The following is a 27,587-nucleotide window of genomic DNA, read 5'->3' as shown; positions in this document are numbered from 1 at the left end:
ATGTTTGGTCAGCAATTCTAGACATGCGAGTTCAGAAAATTGAATCAATGACACTTTGACGAGATTATATTTCAATTCTGAATTATTGGGCATCACCCAAACTTATTTTGGTTACATGCTCAAAAACATGGATGTTTAGTTTATGTTACATTTTCTTTTCACCTCCCAAATCATTGCTACAAACCTGTACTTCAGCGCTACAAACACCCAAGCTGTGAACGTCAGAATCAGGAAGCGTCTGCCGACCAATGCAAAGATTGTTTATTGGACAAACGCACTACTCTCTTACACTTAATGTCCGAGTTATTTTTAAAGATATTTGATAGATTTATAAACTTCTTGTTAGGTTTAATACCAGTATTTTTATTTGATGAGTGTAATATGTAAATGCTCTGATACAAACGTGGGTTTTTATTGTGTGCGTCTTGTTCGCGTAACTTGCATAGACGATCTTTGTCTGTGGTCGTAGTAACTGCGTTGAGAAAGCTTCTTTTCTACTGTGGCTGCCATGACCTAGCTACCGGACGACACTTTCTGCTTTCGGGACTGACCGCTGCCTCCGTGGTCGATTTTAGTGTGTTTAGCTTGCGTTGGAAAAAAAAAAAAAAAAAAGAGTAACATTATATGGTAGCATTCCTGCGACTTCTTCCCCGTTAACACTGGCCTCTGAGGCGGGCTGGCTTCAGAGCGCAGTGACGGAGCGGGGCCAGCTGGTTGGACGGAGGTACAGCACCGCACCGCTAGCAAACAAGCTAATTAGCCTGGATTAGTGTTGAATCAAGCGCAAGTCCGAGGTCCTCCTTTCACCGTCAAAAAATGAAGATAATGGTGGATTTCGAGGAGTGCTTGAAGGACTCTCCGCGGTTCAGGTGAGTCATCACACTCGGACTCGGTCCCGTTTGCAAGTTAGGTTGGACAAAATATTCAGCGGGGGAGTTCTGACTTTGATGTCTTCTATTTTGGTACCTAGAAAGCTGGGGGCCACTCGGGGAGGACGCTGCCCCCCTAAAGAAAGAATGAGACAAACATGAGGGGACACTGTATATAATGATCACCTTTAACCAGCTGAGATTATAATGCTGATTCAGACAGGCTTAACTCTCAGTGGGAAATAAAACACACAAGCTAATTAAACCCAAGTACTTAGACATTTCCTTAGCAATATACTCTTGGAAAACATTGTGGGGTGAAACTAGTTGTCATTGTGTGGAAAAGCCTACTAAACCACAGTTACTATAGTAATTAGATATGTCAGATCTGGTAATCGCAGGCTTTAGTTGCTTTCTTTTTCCAGTTGTCTCGAGATCATGTGATGTCCTTCTATCTCAAACGACGTCATTCGCAACATCATCTCTTCTTTTATACCCTGTGACCTAAAGGGTGTTTCATGTCGGGTGTTTGTTTTCAACTTCCTCCTTCCTTGCTTCCCCTTTTCCCGAAGATTTGAGAAAGCGCCTCCCTCCCTCCCTTTCCCCCTGAGCAGCTGCTCCCTCCCAGAACTCCCAGCAACATCCTCCCGCACAACAACCAGGAACAGATGTTAGAAAGTTATTCACAGATTAATTGAAGACTTTTCCAATCACTCTTGGGTTCCTTTATTGGCAGACTCTTAAGGCCGCCCATTTCTGTCTGTCCATCTCACTGAGCTGCAAGATCTTACCACAACGAGGTTCATAACTACTACTTTTTCCTGTACAAACTTACTTTCTCACAGACAGGGATTCACTATTATTGGCGACATTTGTAGTAAGAAAATACTAGGATATGTCGTTGAAGCCAAAGTCTCTCCCTGCCCTACTTTGAGCTGAGAGTTGTTTAGGTGATGTCATTTTTAGTGTGGTGGGAATCATGCAGTGATTTCCACAGATTGGTGTGTGACACTGGATTGATGTGGGATTTCAAGTATTCACTGCAGAGACTTTTTTTTCTTTCTCCAGTGCTTGTTGAAAATCTATGTTGTGAAGAAGTTTTGTACATGTAAGTTTCTCTAAACGTAATGGAGACTCCTCAGACAAATCCTCAGTTCGCATTATAAGTGTCTTCGTTCACTGTAGGTCACGCTGGGTCGCACTGATCATTGATATTCTCCGCACAGTTTTCCACCATCCTCCTCCGACTCGTTATCTTTGGCCGAGGAGAGACTACGGCAGGAGAGAATGTTTATTAGAAATGCAGAATACAGTATGCACTAAAGGACAGGGCTCCGAGACGCTCAACATCTGTTTCCATTTTGGTGTTTTTGCTTTCAACTTTGTGCCAGAGAATATGGAGCCCCCAAATGTGGAGACGGTTGTTTTCAAGTGGTAATTTGGCACACCCCGCTGCTTCTTTTTTTTCTTTTTTTTTTCCCTCTTATCCTCATTTGCGTTGGTAGGCCGCCTTTCGTTGTAAACCATGCGTTTAGCCTGGAGGAGACTTGAACTGATGCAAAAATATGTATTTTTGGCTTAAACTCTAGCCCATATTCTTTTTTCTTTTTTTTTTTTTGCTGAAGCATTAGGCTCAGTTGGCTTTTCGTCAACTATGAGAGAAAATTCCCTTCAGGAACCGCCGAATACATGAGCTGAGCGTGTCGTTATGAACCACACTCTGGCTTCTGATGCTGTTGGCATTGTTGCTTTGTAATAATTATAATTGGATTTGTTGTAATTACAGGGCCAGGCAACTCTTTTAAGATTCTTTTGGATTCTAGGCCAAAACTAAACAAAAAAGTAGGTTTTCTTTCCAAATACTTGAAATGCCTGATAATACCAGGAGGCTACGTAGTTTATAATTTTAGATTTATTCATATTGGTATGAAAAATAAAATGCTAGTCGATACTACACTGTATATTTAAAACATATTCTGCACAGATTTCTATTCTTTTGGAGCACTTACTCTGCAGGCTGTAATTCCGCCCTGTTACACATGCTCCTATCAGCTCCAGGATGGTCAGCACCAGTGACAGGCCCGATATTCCCAAGCGTGTTGTTCATCATAAAGCAATGAGCCGGTTTGTGAATGTTATTGTGACGTGATGTTGTTATGGAGCAGGGACTGGTGCGTTGGCTGGAGCCGCAGCAGGAGCCCTGACTATCAGCTCTGCACTCGAACAATGACAGGATCTACGTCACAGCGCCGAGCATCAATCCAGCCCTCACTTTTCCATCCACACAAACGGACACACACATTGTTGTTTAACACAGTGGAGAATGGTCTTTTTTTTATTCAGTGTCAAAAGAAAATGCTGCGATGTCACATTTGAGTTTTGTGTTGGAAAGATCCGAAATGGAACCATGTTATTTTGGAACTATGGGAAAGTGTTTGAGACTAGCAGAGCCCATTCCAAAACATTGATCATCATCAGCCATAATACTGTACATGGCCACTGGAGACAAAAAGAAACATATTTTTACTGTCATGCACTAAAAGGAAATAAAGATATTACAAAAAAAGAAATCGACTCTAAACCAACAGTGGAGTGATATATACCTAACCGTGCGCCCGGCCGTAGTCTTATACTGTGTTGGAAGTTATAAAGTGCATCCCCTGTACAGGCCCCTATTGTAAGTGACTGAATGATGAACCAGTTTAACTACCTCCCCGCTGCAGTGTGTAGTGCACCCATCCCACTGGAGCCCTGCCAACTGCCGCACAGCACTTTGGGGACGGCTTTCTTTTGTTTTGGATTTCACTCAGTGAATCACTTCAGAGGGCTAAGTGTAGGGGCTTGTTTTTAGACAAAATATTGCTTTTAAACTGTAGGGGGTAGGTGACAAGTTGTTTATGTTGGTTAGTTAAGTATTGTTGCAAGCCACTACTGAAAAACACAGAGTTTTATGTGAATGTTTGCTCAAATGTGCTAAACATGGAGGCATATTTCAGTGGACACTCGGGCAACCATTGAAATGGTCTCTGCCCAGTACAATGTGGTCCAATGACAGCCCATTGATAAGGACCATGGCAACAAACTACACTCATCGCAGGTCTAAAAAACACTGTCATGCTTTCCTAAACTATTACAAATCTCTGCTTTCCAGCTGTGAGGTGAACTTTAATAGATATTATTATTACTGTGGAACAGCCTGCCCCTTAGTCTGCGTGTTCTCACAGAGCTGTCCCTCTTTAAGTCTAGATTGAAGACACATCTTTTCAAACTAGCTTTTAAGACTTAGATCGCACTTATTTTATTGATTGATTTTTTTTTTAAAATATTGTTTTATCTTTCTGTGAAGCACTTTGGTCTTCCTTGTGTTGTTGTAAGGTGCTATACAAATAAACTTTGATTGATTGTTTAGATAGCATTTAGCTGTTTTAATCATTCGGTCTGCAACTTTGTCTTGAGCCGACCCTGAGGCCCACTTGTCTGAAGTGGACTGACTTTGCGTGACTTGGTCAGCGTGAGGAGGACCAGTAACCAAACATTTCCTTAGTGCTGCTGAATTGGCCTCTTTTTTACTGATGTGGTTAAAGGCAGAGCTCATGCCCTCCAGACTCATTCCAACCAGGGCACTCTATTTAGCTCAGACTTAAGCCTCACACCCAAACAGCATTCAGCTGCGTGTTAGGCTTGCTCTCATTTATATTGTTCTATTTATCGCTTGGCCATTTCCTTTGACTTGTGCATGAGTTTAGTAGCTTTGTTGTGGAGGGGATCCCCTCTGGTTGCTGTAGCGACGGCTTCTCCCATTTTTGCTTTAAGTAAAGCAGGCTGTACTTAGGGACCTGCTATGCACACTGGTGGCACCAGCTCTGCTGCTGCAGTCAAATACCTCAACGTGGCCATAAGTAGGACTACTGAACAGTGGATTTGTTTATTAGAATGGAGAATGGAAGAATACGCTGCCTTTTCTTCTACTGGCATTTTACAAAGCACAGACATACAAAAAAACACTCAAAGTACTATGCCACTTCTATCATGAAACTGATGGAGTACTCAAAACAAAGCTGTCACTCCAGATTGTATCTGTAGTGTGTTTGCCTCTTGGCACCTACTACTGCTTTTTATTTATATATCTTTGCTAAGCGGCCAGCTTGTCACTCCACTCTTCACGCTGCACTCTCTTAACAGACACAGTGTATTGACGGCTTGATAATGCTCTGATTCCTCGGTAAATATAGCTCCCATATAATTATGTAGCCTTTTCACTGTGCTATCAGCCCAAAGTACATCCATTTTGCTTTGATATTTCAAACGCAGATAATCATAAGCTGGTGGAAGTCAGTAGTCAGTCAAAAACCTCACACTCTTGATGTTCTTGTATTGTGACTTGTGTGATACAGCGGGAACCAGATGTTTGTATACACTTTATAAAAAGACGCATTTGCATTTTTCTCTCATTGTCTGGCATGAAGCCAGAATTTACTTTTAGTTTTTTAGGTCAATTAGAATTTTACAAATTATTTCCATTTGCTAAATGCCAGAAGAAGGAGAGATTTTTTACAAAGTCAGAAGTTTACACTAAAATTACTATACCTTTAAACAATTTGGGAATGCCCAGATAACAATGTCTAGTCATCATACAGATCAGGAAAAAGGCGGGTTCTGTGTCCCAGAGCTGAACGTGCTGTGTCTGAAATGTGAATGTCAACCCAAGAACAAATGCAAAAGACCTGGTGAAGATGCTGAACCTAGTAAGAGTTTGTCATCCAGAGTGAAACAAGTACTGTACCAACATGGGCTGAGAGGGAACTCTGCCAGGAATAGAGACATATCCTGTGGCCTGATGAAATGATAATGACCTTTGTCCCGTTTGGAGAAAAAAGGGGGAATCTTGCAGCCTTAGAACACCATCCCAATTGTGAAATACGGGGGTGGCAGCATCATGCTGTGGGGTTGTTTTGCTGCGGGAGGGACTGGTGCACTTCAAAAATACATGACATCATGAAGAAAGAACACTACGTGGATATATTGGAGCAACATCTCAAGATATCAATCTCAATCCAGGTGAAAATGTATGGGCAGAGCTGAAAAGGCATAGGCACGCAAGGTGGCCTAAAAAATTGTCTCAGTTACACCAGTTCTGTTTAGAGGAATTAAGCAAAATTCCTGCCAACTATTGTGTCTTTTTATAAAGTGTATGAAAACATCTGGTTTCCACTGTCGATCTAACTATTTAAAGTGAATATATATATATATATATATATTTCTATAGTAACAAACAATCAAAAAGTCCTGTAAAGTAATGAATGGATTGTTGTCTACAAACTGACTTTCTTCTGCTCATCAGTTATTCTCTCCTGGACCTGCTCCAAGGTCAGGGCTGTGAGTCAGTGGCCCAGATTTCCATTTTGCAAAGCCCCTCCTTTTCCCACTCCCTGTCAGCAGTTTCACAACTTCACCCGGACCCAAGATAAAACAAAGTGCCTGGTTTTTCAGTTCCTCATAGCCAAGATCTGTGCTTATCGTCAGAATATTTACATGTCGTAAAGATATGCTTTTTTCAATTATTCAGACAAGGATTGTGACTAGATGTTGAGTGAAAGTTTACAATAAAGATTCAGTTACATCATGCAGTGCCACTCGTTCATTTGAAACATTGTAAAAGTTTTAAGATCTAAGATTTCTAAGATCACATGAACATGGAATAGTGCCTTGTTTGCAGACTCAGAGAACATTAATTGCTGCCTTTGCCAACTAATGTTTGCAACCATTTAAAGCCACACTCCACAACATTTCAAGCAATAAATATAGTGAAATACAAGCAATAATTGACCTGACTCATAACTTTGCTGGGAGCGGGACATCACCAGCTCGTCTCCATGAGGATGGTGTTTTGTTTGGACCAAAGGAAGCCAGACACGAGGTTAAAACATCCAAGCCTCCTCCAAATACTTTATTTTGATCTTTCCAAAAATAGCATTGTTGGTGTTTAGCCAGTTAGCTAGGCAATAGTTTTAATTGTCGACTTAGCTACAGAAAACCTGCAGCTTTATATTGTGATCAGTTCAGTTCAGTTGCCATTAATCTCACTGGCAACCCTAGTAATATGATACTTTGAAGTTAAATGTAGTGCATGGAAAATATGAGAGCAGAGGCAGTGTCTTAAGAGAAGTTGAGCTGAGTCATTAAAGAACGGACTTTGCCTGCCTTGTGTCACCTGACAAAGACAAACATTTGTATCACCAAGACAAAGTCCCAAACCAAATCTCCTTATTGCTTTTGACCTCAGCTCTGCCCACCCTGTGCACCTAATTACATAGTTACAGTGGAGAAAAAAGTATTTGGCCATAATCCAAAAGAAAGTCTATGGGAAATTGACCAAATACTTTTTTCCCCCACTGTGATTTCCCTGTGTTTTACTTAGTAACAAACTTATATGAGCTGAGACGGTAAAGCAAACTATGCTATATGTGGCCGGGTGATTTGCTGTTGAACAAAGCACCAGCCGTGAGCAGCATACTTCCCCAAATTAGACTAATTGCAGCTTTTGCGAAATCAGCAGTTTGGTTTGGCATCCAGTTCCTCACAAGTGATGTTGCTGAATAATGGATTAAGTTGTTCAGCTCAACACTGTTTCCCAAGTCCAGCTCTGAGAAGATAACGTTTGATGTTGGCCATTACTTAAACTACTTTATTTATAAATTCATCTAATAAGCCTGACAGTTTGTTTATGTTTGTAAAGGCTCAGGAGTCTTAGTAGACATTGAAATATCGCCGACTGGACTGGGCTGTTTGGAGTTGAGGATGTTGTGCTTCTTCTCAGTCTAGTCAAAAGTAAGATGGGTTAGACACATGTTAGTGTGGTCAGGACTGACACAACCTCACTCACTTCAAATGAGAAGAAGTAAAATGTATATATATTTAATTTCTTACTAAACGGCACCAGCCACCATATTGGATAATGTTTGATAATGCAAATCATGTCAAACTCAAAGCCCATCTATCCTGCCTTTGTCACTTTTTTACAGAAAGCCAACAGCCTGAAATGACGACGCCAAATTCACAACTAGCCGTGTTGGCAGTTCAAGTAGTAGTAGTATTTTATTTTCAGCTTTTTGGTTGGTAGATTCATTCAGGGAAGTCACGAAACAGCCAAATGAATCAATTTAAGATCTACTTCTTTTTCTCTTTTTCCCCCTGCAGTGCTGCTGTCGGCAGCTGTGCCTGTGGCCAACAGCTGGAGGGGGCTGACTGGTGCCCGTCCCCTGACACTGCACAGCGACACTGCGACACACGTTGCACTTTTCACGCAAAATTAAGATCAGTGGAAATTAGTGGTGGGAACTGTAAACATCCCAGCAGCAATGCTCTGATGTGATACTCATGACTGAATCTGGTGTCATGACTCTAAACATGACTCAAGCATTTGTGCGTACTTTATTAGACACATACTGGCAGCCTGGCGTAGGATCCCAAAGGTTTAACCCCCGAAATAGGCACAAAAAAAATCATCCATGCCAGTTTTATGCATAATGGAACAATCCACACTCCTACTCTCTCACAAGTGTTATTATAAATATTCCATACGTGGGGGTGCTGAGAACACGCGTCCCGGCGGTTTCAGACGTGTGAAAGTCTCTACCATGAGCGGCCCGTGGAAAGAGCCGAGCCGCGCTTCGTCATGTTTCAAAGGGCACTGTGCCAGTTCTCATTTCAGCCCCGCAGCGGTACCCAAAATGGCAGCCTTCTGTTTGGCCGTCTCCCCTCGGCTCGTGTTTGCCAACATCGAGCCTCTTTATCCCTGCCTTTGGTTTAAATTTAGCGGCCTGTTTTACTGCATAATGTAATGTATGGATTTTGCCGTGCCTCCGCAGAGCCACCATAGAGGAAGTGGAAGGGGATGTGTGCGAGCTGGAATCCAAGCTGGACAAAGTGAGTACCACCCATGAAAAACATCACCTAATTGTTCCAGCAGTTTGTACAATAGTGACACTTAGAAATCACATTTGCAGTCATTACTACACACTTCTACCTACCTCGGAAAGATGTGGCAATGCTACAGGAAAAAAAAAGCAGAGCTGCAGTTAATCGCGATAAAACTGAAATATCAATTTGGTTACCCAGTTCAAAAAGCCTATAAACAAATAAACCTACCTTACCTTTTTCTGCACATGTATTGTTTTCTCTGTCATACATGAGCATTTTATACAACTTACTTTGCTTATAATGATATCTGGTGTCACCAACCAAACAAATTGTATTGTATCCGACTGCAACGAAAACAACTTAAAGATTATTTTTTTCTGTTATTTAATGATTAGCCATGTGTTTTTTTCATGGGGAAAACCTATACTGTTCACCTTTCTTCTATCTTCTCACAAGAAGTTAAATAGCTTTACAGTTAGAGCTTTAAAAGCAAGCGATCCTCCCGCAGTGCAGTGAGCGAACATTGTCCTCTAGCTCAGGGTGAGACCTAAAGCTCGGAAGATCCCGCAGTCTATTGTTGTATCGTCCGTACAGTGTTACAGTGGCCCCACCTCTGTGAGTCAGAGCGGCTTCACTTCCCCTGCGCTCCAGAGACAGGATCTGCGGAGTGGGTGCCCTGCCTGTGCGCTCGTATGTGGCCGTGATAATGCCTATGCCGCTGCGTGTGATGATGGGTGGAGCTCTCAGTCACATATGCTTAGGGCAGTGACAGTGTACGTAGGCTTAGCTTGTTTGCATCAAGCTTCGAAAGTTACTTTGTTGGTGTTCACTGGGCGACAGAAGATTGAGACACGGAGACAGTCTAAAATTCAAGGTGTAAAAGGCACAAAAGAGGTATCAGGGACATGCAGCTAGATCACTGAATGTTTACACTCAAGATCACTATAAGTCATGATTGTATAAGCTATTTTTAGACACGCTCACTGCTAAGACGCTATGGGAAGGGCCATCTGTTCCCTGTGCTCCACAGACTTATCTGAGACGGCGATGAGATCTGATTGAACTCCTGTGACGACACGAGTCAGACAGTAACACCCAGATGTTGGGCAAACAGATGGAGAAACCATCCTTGTGTTTGCCAGACGAATCATTTCAGTCTAATGGTTTTATCTGCCAATTATCTAAATCCTATACACATTTTCAGTAATATTTGTCCACACGCACACACACATTTGACGTGTTTATTGTTAAGGAAAGTTTACATAACCAGGAGTTTGTTTGCCCCAAATGAGTCAGAGCTGAGACGTAAATGCGTGCAATTGCCTAGAAACCGGAGTAATCCTAATCTGCTGTCCATTATCCTTACACCTTTTAAATGCGTTTATGTGGGACTATAGCTTCACATTCTGAAAAGCCATGTTTTGACCTGGTTTATGGGACGTGAAACAAGATTCAAAGTGTTATTGGCCCCTGCCCTTTGTCTGACATTATGACATCAAACTCTGTCTTGTTGCCTGTTCCTCACTGTGTCTCGTCCCTCTAACAGCTGGTGAAGTTGTGCATCGGGATGATCGATGCTGGGAAAGCCTATAATGCAGCCAACAAGCAATTCGTTAATGGAATCCGGGAGCTGGCCCAGCAGTCCACCAGAGATGAGGTCATCGAGGTAAACAAAGAAATGCCTGAATAGCTATACTTCACTGATTGGGTTAAACTGTAAAATGTTGAGTAGTACTACTTTTATAGGTGAAGTTGTTATTTTATTATATTGAAACTGGAGAATGTGTAATTTACTATCGTTTATCTTCTCTCTATACAGTCCAGCCTCACAAAGTTTGCCGAGAGCCTTCAGGAGATGATCAACTATCACACGGTACAAAAACACAGACACTGCCTTTCCTCATGCACAGATGGTTGTAACAAATCAGCTGGGCAGACAGATGTTTTATTTCTACACTCCACCTTTGATATGCAGCTGCAGTCGTGTTGTGCAGTGCAGAGTACGCTCTAATTCAGCTGAGAAGACCAAAGGGTTGTTTTTTTAGCCCTTAAAGCCATTTATGCACTAGTTTTGACAGAGATGTGCAGAGACTGTCCCCGGCTTCTGGAGTCAGTTACACTACATAAATACAGTGTGATGTCCTGTCGTGTTGTTTTAGCCTGTCCCTGTCTCTCTTCAGTCCCTTGAACCAGAACTGTTTTATGACTGCTCTTTGTAGCTGCCCTTTGTGAGCATCCGCACATGTCACTTCATGTTTGCACAAATGCAGCATTTTAAAAGGCAATAGGATCCTCTTCTCCTGTTGTTTTTATATCCACTCAGACGCTCTTCCTCATAACTACAAGCCACAATTATGCAGTAGTTCTGCAAATCGTTTTGTCTGAATATAATGATACCAAAGCGCCGTTATATATCAGAACATAAAGTACTGTGATCCAAAGGACTTTGTCAATGACAGCTGAGAGGAAATGTGTCACAGTCATCAACTTAGCCCAATGAGCTTCAAGTACCAGCTGCAGACTGCAGTGGTGGCCCGGGACAATGACTCAGCAGGAGACTGTGGTCACATCAGCTGACTGTCAGATCAGACATCTTTCAACACATGATGCTCTCAAACACAGAGCTCCATATGTTTGTCAGTGGGAATATCTATTTGCAACACTGTGCTTATTGTCCAGACAGACTCCTGAAAACCTAAGGCCTTTCAAAGGGAAGCATAGAAATGAGCAGCCCTCTGCTCCTCTTTTTTAGAGGAAGTTTGATGGTTAATGAGGATGTGTGACTCACCACAGAGAAGGAGCCAACCATGTCATTAGCAAGTTTACTACTTACATGGGTTTTTACAAAAACAGCTTATTTGTGGAAATGTACGTCTTTAATTGTAGATTGTAAAGTTAACAAAACCTGTTGTGCTGTCCTGCACATTTACAGTTTAACAAATACTAACAGTGTTTTATGTCTTTACAGATATTATTTGATCAGGCCCAAAGATCCATCAAGACTCAGCTCCAAACCTTTGTGAAAGAGTGAGTAACAGCATTATTAATGCTACACTGTGAAACAAGCACTCAAGCTTTTGGCACAAATGATTGACACTGACACTCCAGAAGCACTTTACCTCACTGCTCTGCAAACTTATCATGATTATACTATTAATAATAATGGCTTACACTTGCCCTATGCTTTACAGGCCTGTGTTACCAAGTTTCTCAAAGCACCACAACCTACTGTCATTTACATAATGTTGACTAATTAGTAAGACACTGAACTATAATTGCCAAAAAATTATCCCTAAATGTATTTTTTGCTGTTGTTGTTTGTGTTTTACATTGACTTGACTTTAAATAATGTAACTACTACACTCAGAACCCTAAATGTTTCACAGACTCAGCAACAGTGAGCAATGGTCCAATGTGACCTGCCAGCCCTCAGAATGTGTGTCTTTTTTCTTTCAGCGACATCCGTAAATTTAAAGAAGCTAAAAAGCAGTTTGACAAGGTGAGCGAGGAGAAGGAGGCAGCGCTTATCAAGAACGCCCAGGCCCCTCGTAATAAACAGCATGAGGTGGAGGAGGCCACGAACATCCTCACCGCCACACGCAAGTGCTTCAGGCACATCGTCCTCGACTATGTCTTACAGGTATAAGTTTATTTAAATACTTCTTTATTTGACCTCATCACCTTGGCCAGCATTGACATCAACCTGCTGAGTCATGATTATAATATAATATTTACTGATTCAGCATAACCTGATGAATGAACCACATGTTATATGTGGTAAGACTTACCAGAGGCACTTTGAACAATTGTTTTTAATGTGAGCCAACTCTGATTCCCAAAGAATAATTTGAATTAAATTGTTTACTTCATGCACATAAGTGTACAGTAATGAAACACATCCTCTGCAGATGAGTCTTGATCAAAGCTGCACTTTATTTGTGATGTGTCACGAGTCTGCCTAGTTAAACTGCGCGCTACACTGTAGATTACGTTTGTGATATTTGTACCCAAGATCAAGTCCATAAAAAAGTGTTGTAGCCATTTTATTCAGAAAAGTGTGGCCTGTCAGCCCAGTTTGCCCGTTAATGATTGCAAAGTGCTGTTTGCAACCCCCAAAGTTGGAAAAAGTGCATTTTACTCTCAGTATTTCATATAATTTAGGGACAGAAAGAGTTGTAAAAGCGTGTATGACCATAATAGCACAGAAATGGAATTGGAACTCAGTAGGGAAAACTTCTGTGGGCAGTGTTGTTTGAGAAAATCACAACCCCAAGTAATTAAATTTGTTGACCTCAGCGGACATAAACGATTTTCTTGGTCGCCCTCACTGATCCGTCTTATACACTGTTCTGTTCCTATATGTGATCATCACTTTGAATGAAATGAAGCAACATATACTTTACAGCTCTACATCAACCCCTTCAGTTAGTGCCAGTGACTTGAGTAAAAAGACAATACTGATGTGAAAAGGTAACGTGAGGTTTTAACCACAGAATATGTGATGGAGGGCGCCCTCTGGTGACGGTATCGGGGAGTGTCATTCAACCTAAAGACGCTCGTCAGCTATTTTACTTTTAGTGAAATAACACATGTAGTTTGATTCTCACTAAGTGTTACTTATTCATGCTGCTTAAACCTCTCCCAATATTTTTAATGGCATTTTCCATTCATATGTTTTGTTATTTGCTGACACTTATTTCACGTTTTTTGACTTCCAGATTAACGTGCTACAGTCCAAAAGAAGATCAGAAATCCTTAAATCGGTGAATATTGCTCTGAGCATTTGTTTAGGATGGGTGATTGTCAGTAATAACCACATGTGTGTTTGTTTGCAGATGTTATCCTTTATGTACGCCCACCTGACGTTCTTCCATCAGGGCTATGACCTCTTCAGTGAACTCCAGCCCCTCATGAAGCAGCTTGGAGGACAGGTACTACTCGGCACAGTTACTCGACACCTCTCCAGAGCATCTATTTAAGAGTTCTCAACATTCAAGAAAAAAAAAAATGTTATTTTATGTCTGTAGGTAAATAATGTCATAACTTCAGCTGTATGTACTCTCCTAATGGGCCATGAGCAAGTCTTAGTTCTGTCTGTTTGGATGGAATTCACTATTTCTATTACGGTGCACTTAGTACAGAAGAATATCAACTTTTGGTATTTTTCTCGATTAAATTGCCTCTTCCTGGTAAAACTGTAATTAAAGGAATATTTCAGGATTTTTGACATATGGCCTCATTTCCTAGTTATCCAGAGTGTTGTTGATATCTGGGGATATATTTTTTATTCATCCAGTCCTTATATTTGAAGAGTTTAGTGGCGCTAGGCTAGTGCTAGGCTAGTGCATGTCTATGGTAACTAGTAGCCTGCATTAAAAACAGTCTGACCCAAGCACAGTGCACCTGAGGCAAATCACTTATACCGATATAAATGTCTTTGTTGACTGAATAATTTGGGGAATATAACCATTTTGCATTTAAAAGAACTTATATTTGAGCAGCATCAGCTTCCTGGTTGTAAGCTACGCAGCAGCGGAGTGATCTGCTAGCTTACCGGATCTACAGTAGTTTGTTTACCTGCGGCCGGCATTACTACACGTAGAATTCACAAAGGAGCTTTCTACAAATCAGATATGGCAACGTTTGGAGGACTATCCCATGATTTTGAAGAGGTTTTTAACGCAGGTTCCTAGTAACCATAGACATGCGCTAGCCTAGCACTAGCCTAGCAACACTAAACTTTTCAAATATAAGAACTGCATGAATTTAAAAAAAACTAGGAAACGAGGCCTTATGTCAAAAATCCTGAAATATCCCTTTAATTACAGTTTTACATTGGCATTAAAACATAAAAACCTGTTACATGCACTTCAGCTCTGTTTTAAATGTACTGCATTTACTTCTTGATATGCAGTTCTTCAAAACAGTTACGGTAACTGCTTCCGCCACCAGGAAGCATAAAAGTAGCTCAGTTTGTATTACATAACCAGGTTTTATTACTTGTGGTTGTGTGATTGTCGACAATCAGGCTGTGTTTACTTGTTGCACTTGTATTTGGTTATTTCAAGCCTCCTTTTAAATATTTATTTCAAAATTGGAGTAAAAATAAGCACACTGTTCAATCTGCAAAATCCCAGGAACACTCAGTGTAAATACAGCTCCTGCAAGCAAACACTGAGCTATTTTAATCTTCGTCACATTGGTTTGGGAGGACGGTACAATATAAGACAACCTCTCCCTCGATAGCAGGGGTTCATTCAAACTGCATTGACTTGGCAGTTTTGTTAAATACATTTTAAATTGAATGAAAAGTAAAATACATAGAGCCTTTTGAGCCCACTCTGGCTGTCACGGTAACGGTTACACTCGTGGAAATGCTGAAATAATAATATAATTAAGAGTTAAATAAAATGGCTTTTAACAATTCGATTTTCTTTCTCACCTCTCAATGCTCTCTTCCTCAGCCGCGCTGCTATTGTGCGTGTTATAATGTTTGTGAATCCTCTGATAAACATAGAACGTGGCCAGAAGATGCTTATCACAGTGTTGTGGGTGGGTGCTGAACAGTGCAGGAATGAGGAAGAGCAGCGAGCTGGAAGAGTGCATTCCCACGAACACAGTCAGTCAGCTGAGGGCTCTCATTCAGCACAGGCCATTACAGAGAAGTGGCTGCTGCGTCTTCATCACAGGGAACTATGGAATTTACCAGACTGGGCCATGTTGGACTAAGAGAGATGTTTACCATGAGCTGAATATCTTTTATACTATAGTCCTCCTGAACAAACATGGACGTTTTTAAACCAAAGACCGCAAATGGACCGAACAACAGAATGTCCACATATATGAAAATGAAATGTGTCCGAGAGAAGACCATGTTTTTGATCTATGCTGCGTGAATTTAAGCTTTTTAATATATTGAATGGACCTGGGAGATTGTTTGTTTTGAATATCAGAGGATTGTGGTGTATTTTCCTCTTTCACCATGAAGCTGAAGAAAGTGGAGAGGCTATGCAGGGAAATGTGGAGGAGCTGTCAACAGGTTGGATAATTACGATATGCTGATATTGCAGTTAGTCTTAATTCCTGTGTGTGCTCTAGGTGTGTTCAAGGTGAACTGTTTCCTTTTAAGGGATATATTCGAAATAATACCTTACTATTTGCATTGCCTGTCAGCCAAAGTTGCAAACATGTAAAATCATACGTTCTTCAGGATTTCATATTTACACTGGATAATGGGTACAAAAGTGTGATCATGTATTAAATAATGTTGGATGCACCGATAGTGTTGTGGACAGACGGAGATAGTATGTAGTTGTTTTGGTTTGGTTTGACAGCGGAAAACATTTACTTTCTGATGTTATCGGACTGCCGCTCTGCTGCCCACCCATTTCCCTCCGAAAGATTTCCATGATTTATTTATACTAATAAGTTGTACTCATATCGTCATTCAAATTTACTTCACCATTTCCTACAGATTTAAGTACCTGCAACTCCTGTGTTTGCGTTTGTTTAGAATGTGGAATCAGGAAAATAAAACAAATCTTTACTTGTACTGTTAAAAGCATTTATGTTTGAAACCTACCCACAACAAGGTAGCGATGCAATTGAGACTAATGTCTACATTAACAGTGAATGTTTTTGAGGATTTTTAGTCTAGGTAAATAAACAGAGAAGTGTTTTGTTGTCTTGAACTTGTTCACAGACATTCAGCCACAATCAATGACCGTTAAAAACAAAATGACACTGATCTTTTTGTGCTGAAAGCGCGAGGTAGGCGAATGTAGGTCAGAAAACGAGACAAACGTGAAACTGGCATAAAGTCAGGTCAGTGTCCATGGCCTGCCAGTAACTCTTTGTGTTATGAAAACTGCGTCTTCCTTGACTCTTATCTGGTTTCCTTTGCGCTGTTGGCCAGAGTGTCTCATAATGATGAACTGTTTTCACTAGTGGAAGATAGTTTCTTGATAGTGACTAATGGGTGCCATCTCCTGCAGTTGGACCAGCTGGTGGTGGACGCTGCCAAAGAGAAGCGGGACATGGAGCAAAAACACTCCACCATTCAACAAAAGGTACGTATTTTACAAGACTCAAAATGCATTTGTCACTGAAACAAACCTCAAGGCTCATGTCAGTAAGACTAACCTGGTGTCCCATTACTAGCCACGGGTTTCTCGAAAAACTATGAGCTATAATGTCACTTACTGGGCTATAAAGAGTATTTTAGCGTTTACTAGAAATGAATGAAGGCTTGCTCCGCCCCCTAGAGTAATTGGTAACCAGTAAGGATGACCTCAGCCACACGCTTGTGCATAATTTACCTCACACGGAAACATGTTTCCAAACAAACAAGCCCTGCTTTCAGTGCACAGTTGTATCCAAGATGGATACAAAAATATAATTGATGATATTAGCCAAATGGCAACGCACCATGATGACAATATTGTTTCCTTTCAAATGTCGGTATTTATCAACAAATCATTGTTGTCTATAGTAACATGTTGTTACTATATCTTCATTCATCTTAATTTTGTACAATTTACGTATGTGCCAACTTGTCCTTGACTTTCTCCTCAGCTACTATTTTTACATTTTCTTCTTCCTCTGCCTTCTGTACACCAGCTGTCCTAACAAACTGTCTTCTTTCACTCTGTCTGTTCTGTTTACCTGCTCCAGGCTGCTGTGCAGGTAAGAGCCTCTTTAAGAGTATCACACTGAGGATGTGAAGATTGTGTTATGAACATTTGGCGACCTGTAGTGGATCTGAGTTATTGAGCCTCATCTGTATGATTAACATGCATGACTTAAAATAGCAAAGGATGTGATTGTGCTTTGCAGGACACCGTAGTAGTCCATTGTTTCTTTTGGTTTTGTGGTGCACGTTTGGGACAATGCCACAGAAAAGGGCTGCAGCAGATACTTTGCCCACAGATAAAGTTATTCCATTGATCTAACCTTCCACGTCACTTTAGCTGAGTGGGTCTAGAGGTGATGTTTAGTATGCTTCCTATCAGGGTCCATGCATTATTCAGCAGCAGCTCTGTGCCTATAGGAGCATAGAGACGGAGGGGGCATTGCCCTATAGATTTTGTGTCTTCTCTAATGGAAAGTAACAGCAGATTATGCAAATTGTTGATTATTTGTATTCAAAATATGAACATTTATAATGTTTCATCTGTAATGTGAAAAATCATTTAGAATAATGTAATATTTATTTATTGTTTGAGTATTATTGCTCTTTGGCAGCTATGGCAGCATCCTAGACAGAAGCATGTGACCTTCAGGTAGGAGACAGGAGCAGAGCCGGGGCGGGGACTATAGATGTGACAGGCATGTGTGCTCATAGAGCGAGGGAGGAGGTGAGTGTTTCAGACAGGTGACCCTTCCCAGACGCACACTGTCACTGAGATGTCTCACACCTGGACACCAGGAAACACTGGGATGTTCTAACTAGTTTTGAATGTTTTAAAATGAAGATTTTCAGCCGTTTCCACTATGTTTGGTATCTGGTGAGTAACTTAAGTCAGCGAGAGGGTTTGCTATAGTGTGTATTGTGTTTCATGCATGTCATGTGTTCAGGACTATTTTGTAGAAACAAATCGCTCTTCAGGATTCCGTTCTGTTTCACTTTCCTGACCATGTTTTCAAAATGTGTCGCCTTTTCTGCTTCTGTGCAATACTCTAGGAGGAGTCTTTACCTGACTATCGCAACTTTTGCGCTTGGAGGTCATCCTCCGTACGTAGAGTGCCTGCATCACTTTTCATCTCACTTCCTTTCTGTAACCCCAGTCTTTTCTCTTTCACCCTCTTTCACTCTCTGCACACGACTGCATTGCAGTGGCTGTGGAGACAAATGAAACCTACACGTGTTACAGTGTTTGTGTGATGTTTGAAGGGTCTGCCTCGTGACATCATTTACTGTGATGTGGCATTGGTGATTTTGGTGTTGGTCGTTTGCTGCCTGTTACTGACATTGTGTGAGATGCTTTACCAGTCGTGTGATTTTTATAGACTGGCACTGAACCAACTATAAACAAGCCATTTTTTCAAGAAGAGATATAGACACGTCTTAGTGTTGCATCATATTGTGAGTAACTAAGGTAGATTACAGTATAAGGTCTATAGATTTCGACATACAATCATTTGAATAACTTTGAATGATAAGAGACCGTCTGAATAAGTGTGTATCTGTGTTCATCATCTTTACAAAGTTGTTGATAGTTACCCAGATACTACACTTTCTTTAGTGAACAGTGTCCTGTTCCTCGCTTTCTTTGCTGAACAGATTAAACTAAATTAGCTGAGGAACATAATGGAATGTTTACAGTATGCAATATTTTTTTTACCCAAACGTATATTCATTAACAATGAGGCCAGAAGTTCTGATGTCACGTGTTTATTTGGAGAAAGTCAGTGGTTTTTTCGAGAAGGACAGCGGAGAGGCTGACTCCGTCACTCCTGACAGAAACAGAGAAGTCTTTTTTGTAGTTGGTGCCTGAGACAGGAGCCTTCAGTGAAATGTAACTCTGGAGTGTGGTGTTGTGTGTCGCCTGACTGAGATGAGCAGCCTGCAGCGTGTTAGAGAAGTGTGCAGCAGCTCAGGTAGTTAACGCTGGGGCAGTCCCATGACAACACATCTGATCATGTTACAGAAAACCACCATTAAACCAGGCCTTTTCATAGTTATACTGCTTGAAGAAAGAAATGGCTTGAATTAGAAATAATTGTTTACACCAAACCTGGGGGTGTTTTGAGTTATTAACTTTCCCTTGAACTATAACGTTTGCATTTAAAGTGTGAAACCCCCCACAAATATTTATAATACAATTTGTGTTTTTTATTTTGTGTTGTGTCTCATTGCCTCAACTCCCTTTTGGAATATTGCAAAAGAAAAATGATGAACTAATCCTTTTAATTAACGTTTATATTCACACATTGTTTTACCTTCGATTGTTTGTCGTCTGTTTTAGGATTTCTCGAGCGATGACACAAAGCTGGAATACAATGTGGACGCAGACAACGGCATTGCCATGGAGGGATACCTTTTCAAAAGGGCCAGCAATGCTTTTAAAACCTGGAATAGGTACCAGAGCGTTTAACTAACAACAAAAAGTGTTTCTGCTGCTTATTGTCTTGTTCAGTCATAAGCCTTAGACATGAACTGATTTATGTTTGAGAATTTACTAAAGGAATAAGCCACCGTTTTTCCATACTGAGATATGTTCTTACCTGAGCTTAGACGAGTTGATGCGTACCTGTCTGGTCTTTGTGCGTGCCCTCAGTCACGCAGAGACATCGAACATGTTGTTAGCATTTAGCCTTAGTAGTTACAAACTCCAAGTATAGTTAGATAAAATGAAACATGTCGATTTTCTAAGTGGATAAAAGGGGTACTATATTGTAAGGCGTACTAACACCTTAGGAGCACTTCGACGTCTGCGCAGTAATATCTTCACTCCTAAAGAATTCTAAAGATATTCTTGCGTGGAAGAGCTTGGTCACTTCTAACTTCACCCCCGTTTGGCCCCAGAGAGGAGAGGAGAGGAGAGGCTAAATGCTAACAACATCTTTGGTCTTATTGTGTGACTGAGGGCATACACTAAGACCAGACAGGTACGCATCAACTCGTCTAAGCTCAGGTAAGAACATATCTCAGTATGGAAAAACAGCGGCCTGTTCCTCTAAGACCAAGCGTCATGGTGGCACAGCAGTTAGCACTCGTGCTTCACAGCTAGAAGGTCCCGGGTTTCGATTCCCAGACGGGACCTTTCTGTGTCGAGTTTGCATGTTCTCCCTGCGTGAATGAATAGTGTGCATGGAGTGAGTGAAAAATAAATCCCCTCAAACCATGTGAAGCTCTGGGTGACTCGTGTCATGTGAAAAGTGCTATAAAAATAAGCCTCCTTACAGGCCATCGCACGCAAGTTTTGGCTTTTGCTAACTCGTGATCTTCTTTCAGGCGTTGGTTCTCCATACAAAACAATCAACTAGTTTACCAGAAGAAATTCAAGGTATTCACTGTGTTTTGTTTGTATTTGCGTTGGGATTTTTGCTTATTAATTGCCTTTCCGCAGGACAACCCTACAGTGGTGGTGGAGGACCTGAGGCTATGCACGGTCAAACACTGTGAAGATATAGAGCGCCGCTTTTGCTTTGAAGTGGTGTCGCCCACAAAGTAAGATATAAACATTTGCCTGGGGAGGTAACACGGATTGGTGCGAGCGTGTCAAATATAGCAGTGAATTGTTGTTTCTTTTTGAAGGAGTTGTATGATGCAGGCAGACTCTGAGAAACTGCGACAAGCGTGGATCAAAGCCGTCCAAAACAGCATTGCCACCGCCTTCCGGGACAAGGGAGAAGATTCTGAGGTGACTAGCATTTACAGTACCGTGTAAAGTACCGTTTAAAGGGATTAGTTGAAGCTATGCAACTAGGCTAGGGTGACCGTTAATTACACATCTCTCGTCTCAGAAATTAGACCGAAAGTCGTCCACGTCGACCGGCAGCCTGGACTCTGGTGGGGAGACAAAGGAGCGGTCTGTAAAAGGGGAAACGGCTCTACAGAAGGTTCTGGCCATCCCAGGGAACTCCTGCTGCTGTGACTGCGGGCAGCCGGACCCGCGCTGGGCCAGCATCAACCTGGGCATCACGCTCTGCATCCAGTGCTCTGGCATTCACAGGTGAAACTATGACTGTTCAAACAAAGTTACCAAAGTTAAATAGTGAGAGTTCTTTAAGGGCATGAAACCTAAATGTGTGTCTGTCTGCTTTAAAACAAAAAACAGGAGCCTGGGAGTGCATTTCTCTAAAGTGCGATCTCTGACTTTGGACACATGGGAACCAGAACTTCTTAAGGTAGAGGTCGAATCGTGAGCGTTTTTTTTAAATATTTGTCACAGCCACAGCAAATACATTAATTACACACCTTTACAGTTAATGTGTGAACTTGGTAACAAAGTCATCAACCAGATTTATGAGGCTCGACGGGAGGAACTAGGAGCCAGAAAACCACACCCTGGAGACCCCAGGTACGTTCATTTGACACCAGTGACCTGTAATTTACCTATGAGGCTGTATGTTCACAGTGCTGTCATTTCAATCCTACTCTACATGTGCTGAACCTTTGACAGACACGAGGTGGAAGCTTACATCAAAGCCAAATACGTGGACCGGCGGTTCGTGCGGCGGCCGACAGACGACGAGCTCCGTTCTAAAGTGGTGTCTTTGAGCAAACAGGAAAAGAGGCTCAGCACCAGCTCAGAGCACATGCCTCCCAGAGCTCCGCCCCCCACCCCCAAAACACGCTCCGGCTCCAGCGCTTCGGGGAAAGCAGGTGAGCGGAGAGATGCCTACATTAGATTCTTAACTCAGAGCAGTGATTGTGTTTTTGTGTGTTAGATAGATCATTAAATTTGTGAAATGTAGAGTTGGCAGAAAGAACATAAAAGTTGTGTCATGGTGAATATCTACAGCAGCTTCTACCCATTGGCATATTGTTCACTGTGAACATATGCCTGAGCCCTATTTCCTCCCATGCTTTTTGTGGTCTGTGTATTCTAGTGTCGGCCAGACAGTGTCACTGTTTCCCCTCTGTTTATTTCTCTCTGTCTGTCTCTCTTTCCCTATCACTCTCACTGTCATTTGTTAATTTTCTGGCCCTGTTCCTGTGGCTGATCTGTGCTTCTGGACTAACCCTGCTTCTCCCACCTTCCCTTGAATCTCCACCATCTCCCCCTCGCAACTCAACCATACCCTTTGCCCTCCATTTTCCCCCCAAAACTCCCATCACCCCTTGCGTAGCTGCTGCCAGTGGCTCGGAGGCCCGCCGCGACTCTCTCTTCTGTGCTGACGAGCTTGACTCGCTCTTCTCCTACTTTGACACCTCCTCCAAACTCAGGAACAGTAAGTATCTGATGCAAAGTTTCCCTGCTTCTCCTCTCCCCTCTCTCCATCCATTTCACTGCTTGGATTGTGGACTAATACCTTTCATCTACCTTTGACTGACCCCGGGTCTTTCTATGGGGCCAGTCCTTAATAGTCTCTTGGGAAATGTTGGGAGGTCACGGTTGTGGACAGGTTTTAATGTGGTTTGGGGAATTGGCTGGATAAGGTGATGGAAAGGGTCTTCTCTGGTTTTGTTTCAGCTGTGGATGAATGTGAGAAAATTATAAGGATTACCTTCGCTCTCTAAAACAATAGTAAATGTTGTTTTTTTAACTAAAGATTATGAAAAACTATTAAAGATTTGACCCAACGTGACACAATAGAAAGAAGTCTTCCTTATAGTTTGTGATGTGCATTGGTGTGTATTTTGAGGACTCACGTGATGTTATTTTTCCAGTCAAAAGCACAGACAGCGGCATTCAGAACAGCGCTGATGGAAGCCGAGAGATGTTGGCAACAACCCCGTCCAGCAACAGCCTGGCAGAAGCGGGTAAAGCTCTTGTACTACACATAGCTTTGCGGTTCTTTCTTATACGACACACAAAAGGGTTCACTTTATGGTGTGATGGTTCTCGTCACAGATGCGGCCCCTGAGCCCCCTCCCATGGCGATGCCTGCCACCCTGCCGCCCCCCTCGCCATGTAAAGACGTGGCCTTCTATGAGCCGAAGGAGTACAGCCCGGGCCTGCAGCTGTTCTGGGCCTCGTGCGCCCGCAGCCTGCCCGACATGGCCGAGGCTCTGGCCCACGGAGGAGAGGTCAACTGGGTCAACACCGACGACGAGAAAAGGACTCCTCTCGTCATGGCGGTGCACGGGGTCAGCCTCACGTTCAATGAGTAAACCGCTAGCTTTTGAATTCGAGCACTGATGTTTTTTCATAACCTTTAGGGATCGCTGGTCACCTGTGAGTTCCTGCTGCAAAACGGTGCCAGTGTAAATCAGCAGGACGCCCAGGGACGAGGACCTCTCCATCACGCCACCATGCTCGGACACACGGGGTTAGCGCACTGTTCTGCGTGTTGTTATCCACGTTGCAAAAAAATCAACTTCAATGACATGATTCTGTTCCTCTGCAGGCAAGTGTGTTTATTCTTAAAAAGAGGCGCCAATCAAAATGCCGCGGACATCGATGAGAAAACGCCGCTGTCCATCGCTGTGGAGGCGGCAAATGCAGACATCGTCACTTTGTGAGTTTCAGCACTAACGCTTTCCAGGACTGAAACACACAACGGTCCGATGTGGTTTGTTGAATGCTCTTGCTCGTCGTTGCAGATTGAGACTGGCCAAGATGAACGAGGAGATGCGGGAGGCAGAGGGACCCTACAGCCAGTCAGGTCAATACAACTCCAACAGTCCCACTGAGATGCAGTACAGGAAGTGTATGCAGGAGTTCATTAGCCTGCAGCTGGGCGAAACATAGACGATAGTTCACGTAAAAGGAAATATAACTTTATTTTTTGAATGATCTTCATCGATATTGTGTGAACTGTGGCCCGAGCTTTAAGTCGAGCTGGCGTGTAGTTGTGTCTCGTGGGACAATTTTGAAGCCATCACATGCTGGAGTTTTCCTTTTTAAATGAGACTGTTATTCCCGGAGAATGCACTAATAGCACAAAATATCCTCCTCCGATATGACAGAGAATATTCCCTTTAAATTAATATAAAACTACTTAATATTTTTGTATAAAGGGTGCTCCGTAAACCAACAGCATTTATATATAGAAACTAACTAGAAACTCTATTTGGACATGTAGACACCGGGACTCAGTTTGCTCCAGTATCCAGCAGCAGTAGAACCTCATTGTACAAACTTTAACTTTCAGAAATAGGCAATAACTTCAGACGTCCGTAATGCATGTCTCTAATTAAGCCATAGACCATCTTGAGATATTGTACACAAAGTATTGCACATTCCTGTTCATTAATATGCAACCAGTGTGTTTTTCTTATGTGACTGTAAACGTATCATCGTGAGTCTTATACAGAACAAAAGGCCTGTGAACTGATATGATTTGGTTTGAGAGGTGGTTAATTTATGCCTGATGAGAAATGTTCTATTTTGAAGACGTCTATAGATTTATCTGATGAAACTAGATATTGTACATGTTGTAAACTTGGGTATATATGCATACATAGTTTGGTTGGGTTCATCCAAAAATATCCTATTGGAAATGGGGAACATCTCATTCCTCGGAGCGTGTGCGCCCTCGTGTGGCGTCTAGTGATGAAATCCTGAATTGTAAAATACGTAGTGCCATTGTATTAGTCGTATCGAATGTTTGGAGAGTTACTCATAAGTCATAGCTGTGCAAGGGAGTTCAAGAGAGACCGCCCGCTTTGAAACCCACTCTGGTTCAGGAGGTCAATATTTGATTCATGTGGGCTAGTTAAACAATGATTAATCAGCGTGACCATAAATCTGAATATTTATAAAGCTGAATTATATTATAGTGTTTCACCGTATTAGGGCTAACGTCGTTCCTCAATTCAATGGGACATTTCACTTCCAGAACCAGAGGGGGTTGAAGGCGTGCAGGGCTGTTGAGCTCCATAGAAGAATCCCCTGATTTTCATTTAGTTTTCCGATCTAAATGATCAAAGTTTCCTGGACCCCACTCGGTAACGCTCCAGTCTTCTGAGGGCACACAGCACTTTAGCATAGAGCTTTACAAAGAGGTGGTCAGTGTTATTTTTAAGACGTAGGTGTGGCGTTTAGATGTGTATTATATAATTTATATGACTGGCGGGAGAGCGAGTGAACTTTAGTGTTTGTGTTGACCTGGGGATGTTGGTTTACTATTTAATTTGGATGAAGAGAAGAGACATTAAGATAAGTAACAACGACTTTGACATAGCCTCTCACAGTGAATTAGTCTACACGAAATGAAATGAGTGCTTCCAGAGTCATAAATATCCTCAGCCGTGTAATCAAACAGTATGTGATGAGGGCTCGGCAGTGATTATCCATACGAGGAAAACAGACCTCCTCAGTATTATCCAAGTGTCCTGGGACAATGGGTGAAGCCTTTTAACTTATCATTAATCAGTTTGTCTACAGTGGGTTCAGAAAGTTTTCATTCAGACAACGACAACAACTGCAGAAGCATCCATTGCTCTCAATCACAGTTTTTAGTTTTTATCAGGACGTCTCAGACTGTATTTTCCGGACTATGAGCCACCCTTTTTTTTCATAGTTTGGCTGGGGGTGCAACTTCTACTCAGGTGCGACTTATATATCAAAATTTACAATCCCACAATGTTTATTTTCACACTGACAGCTGCTAGAGGGCGCTCTAGGCGTGTGCACCAGCATCTGCTACTCCTGTACCACTGAAAACTGAAGAAAGAAAGTTTGGAGTCAGTGAGATAATAGTGTGGGACTGGCGAAAAGTGGAGGTTACTCTTACTGAAGCAAAAAAAAAAAAGCTAATCGCGGGCTAAAAGGTAGATGGCCACAGCAAGAGGAACGAGCTCTCAAATGGGTGCTTGAACAACGTGCTGCCGGGAGAGGCTTGTCAACTTGTTACGCGGCCCAGGTAGTTGCCAAGGCTGGTGCGACTTATACTCCGGAGCGACTTATAGTACGGAAAATACGGTGCATAATAACATGGAAATGATTAGAAGGGTATAAACACTTTCTGAACCAACTGAAGTAGCGCAGTCAGGTGTTGAATAATATCTTTCGGAAGTTACAATGTTTTTTTTCTCGTTTCTGTAAAGCCACACTGTTTCCCTGTTTCATTGCTTTTCTCTCTCACCTCCCCAGAGTTTGTGCCTTTCTTCTGTTCTCTTTTCTTTGGGGGTGCTGAGGCTGACAGCTGTATTTTTGTATATAAAACCTTGCACTTTAAACACAATACAGTTGTTATCAAAAAACAATCTCTCCTGAGCCTGTTTATTTTTCCTGACTCTTCTTCCTGTGTCACTGTTCTCCTGCTTTTTGGCTTTGTTTTTCTGGCTTCTTTTCCTCTCTGCACTGCTGTGTTCCAGGTACGACTGATTTTCCTCTTTGTAGTTCTCATATAGTGGACTTTAGGGCATTTCAAGTCATTTAGCTAAGATGTTACGAGGCCTCAGTGGTTTTGTGATATTGTGTCACCTAATATGGCAACGATAATTTTGCTATACATTGTGCAGCAATAGCCTAAACCTGGACTAAACTCACTATACCAACTGTATAATGCAGTAGGAGAAATAGGGTGTCCGTATACCTGCTTTATTGACTGCAAACAATGAAAGAGGAAGCCACAAAATTAAAAAATTAACTTCTAAGATATTTGTAGCGTCCCAATTCTTCAGCAGGATGAGTTTCTAAGCACATTTCACAACTTGCAGGGTCACTTTTAAAGGTCACTTTAACAGAAATGCTAGAAAACTCACCTACAAGTGCATGGAATTGCTACAAAAGCTTTATAGTTAGATGCACAGTGCTCTGCCCATGAACATCTGAGTTTATGATAAACTAAAGAAGGAAACAACACATTTTGTTCCACAACTAGAAAAAGAAAAGCTATTGTGCCTTTAAGAGGTCTCTGACATTCACCACAGTTTGAGAACCACTGACTTAGAACACATCACCAAAGTGCCTTTATTTGAGTAGAGAAGTAAATAGTGTGCATCCATGACAGTGTTATTTCAGCTGTAATCTTTAAGTCATAAGGTTGTGTGTTCATGTTTTCTGTGTTCCTCTTCCAGGGGATGAAACCTACCAGGACATCTTCCAGGACTTCTCCCACATGGCCTCGAACGACCCAGACAAGCTGAACCGCTACCAGCACTACGACCCTCAGCGGCACTAATCCTGGCCCGGGCGCATTGGGAATAACCTTGATTTTTTTTTATATATATATATAAAA

At 42.0% G+C, this 27,587-nt stretch overlaps 1 protein-coding gene across 7 annotated transcripts; it reads left to right on the top strand.

Moving 5' to 3' along the window:
* Window positions 1-449: 449 nt before the first annotated feature.
* Window positions 450-27,587, top strand: LOC306976537 (arf-GAP with coiled-coil, ANK repeat and PH domain-containing protein 2-like). 7 transcript variants are annotated; one of them, XM_079574488.1, is made up of 26 exons: window positions 451-869; window positions 8,738-8,795; window positions 10,336-10,455; window positions 10,609-10,662; window positions 11,758-11,816; window positions 12,246-12,429; window positions 13,508-13,552; window positions 13,625-13,720; window positions 16,784-16,858; window positions 17,463-17,474; window positions 18,472-18,522; window positions 19,757-19,869; window positions 20,746-20,797; window positions 20,861-20,961; window positions 21,049-21,154; window positions 21,258-21,466; window positions 21,572-21,641; window positions 21,720-21,814; window positions 21,917-22,119; window positions 22,587-22,688; window positions 23,128-23,220; window positions 23,312-23,547; window positions 23,620-23,729; window positions 23,808-23,918; window positions 24,004-24,065; window positions 27,427-27,587. In XM_079574488.1, the coding sequence occupies exons 1-26, from the start codon at window positions 817-819 to the stop codon at window positions 27,528-27,530; spliced, it is 2,574 nt and encodes an 857-aa protein (XP_079430614.1). In that variant the 5' UTR covers window positions 451-816; the 3' UTR covers window positions 27,531-27,587. The 7 variants fall into 7 exon arrangements, with proteins under 7 accessions (XP_079430613.1, XP_079430614.1, XP_079430615.1 ...); XM_079574489.1 differs by lacking the exon at window positions 18,472-18,522; XM_079574487.1 differs by lacking the exon at window positions 18,472-18,522 and having other exon boundaries at window positions 450-869; window positions 20,746-20,961.

This window comes from Gobius niger (assembly GCF_951799975.1).
Source record: "Gobius niger genome assembly, chromosome: 17".
Classification (NCBI taxonomy): Eukaryota; Metazoa; Chordata; class Actinopteri; order Gobiiformes; family Gobiidae; genus Gobius; species Gobius niger.
The sequence above is the reverse complement of the archived record's forward strand: the minus strand, read 5'-3'. Positions and strand labels throughout refer to the sequence as shown.

What these genes read in the sequence shown, in the direction of transcription:
- LOC306976537 (XM_079574487.1), top strand. Translation starts at nt 817, where the DNA reads ATGAAGATAATGGTGGATTTCGAGGAGTGCTTGAAGGACTCTCCGCGG. An exon ending in ACAAGGGAGAAGATTCTGAG is followed by an intron (nt 21,155 to 21,257) that starts GTGACTAGCATT and finishes CTCTCGTCTCAG; the next exon opens with AAATTAGACCGAAAGTCGTC. An exon ending in ACCATGCTCGGACACACGGG is followed by an intron (nt 23,730 to 23,807) that starts GTTAGCGCACTG and finishes GTTCCTCTGCAG; the next exon opens with GCAAGTGTGTTTATTCTTAA.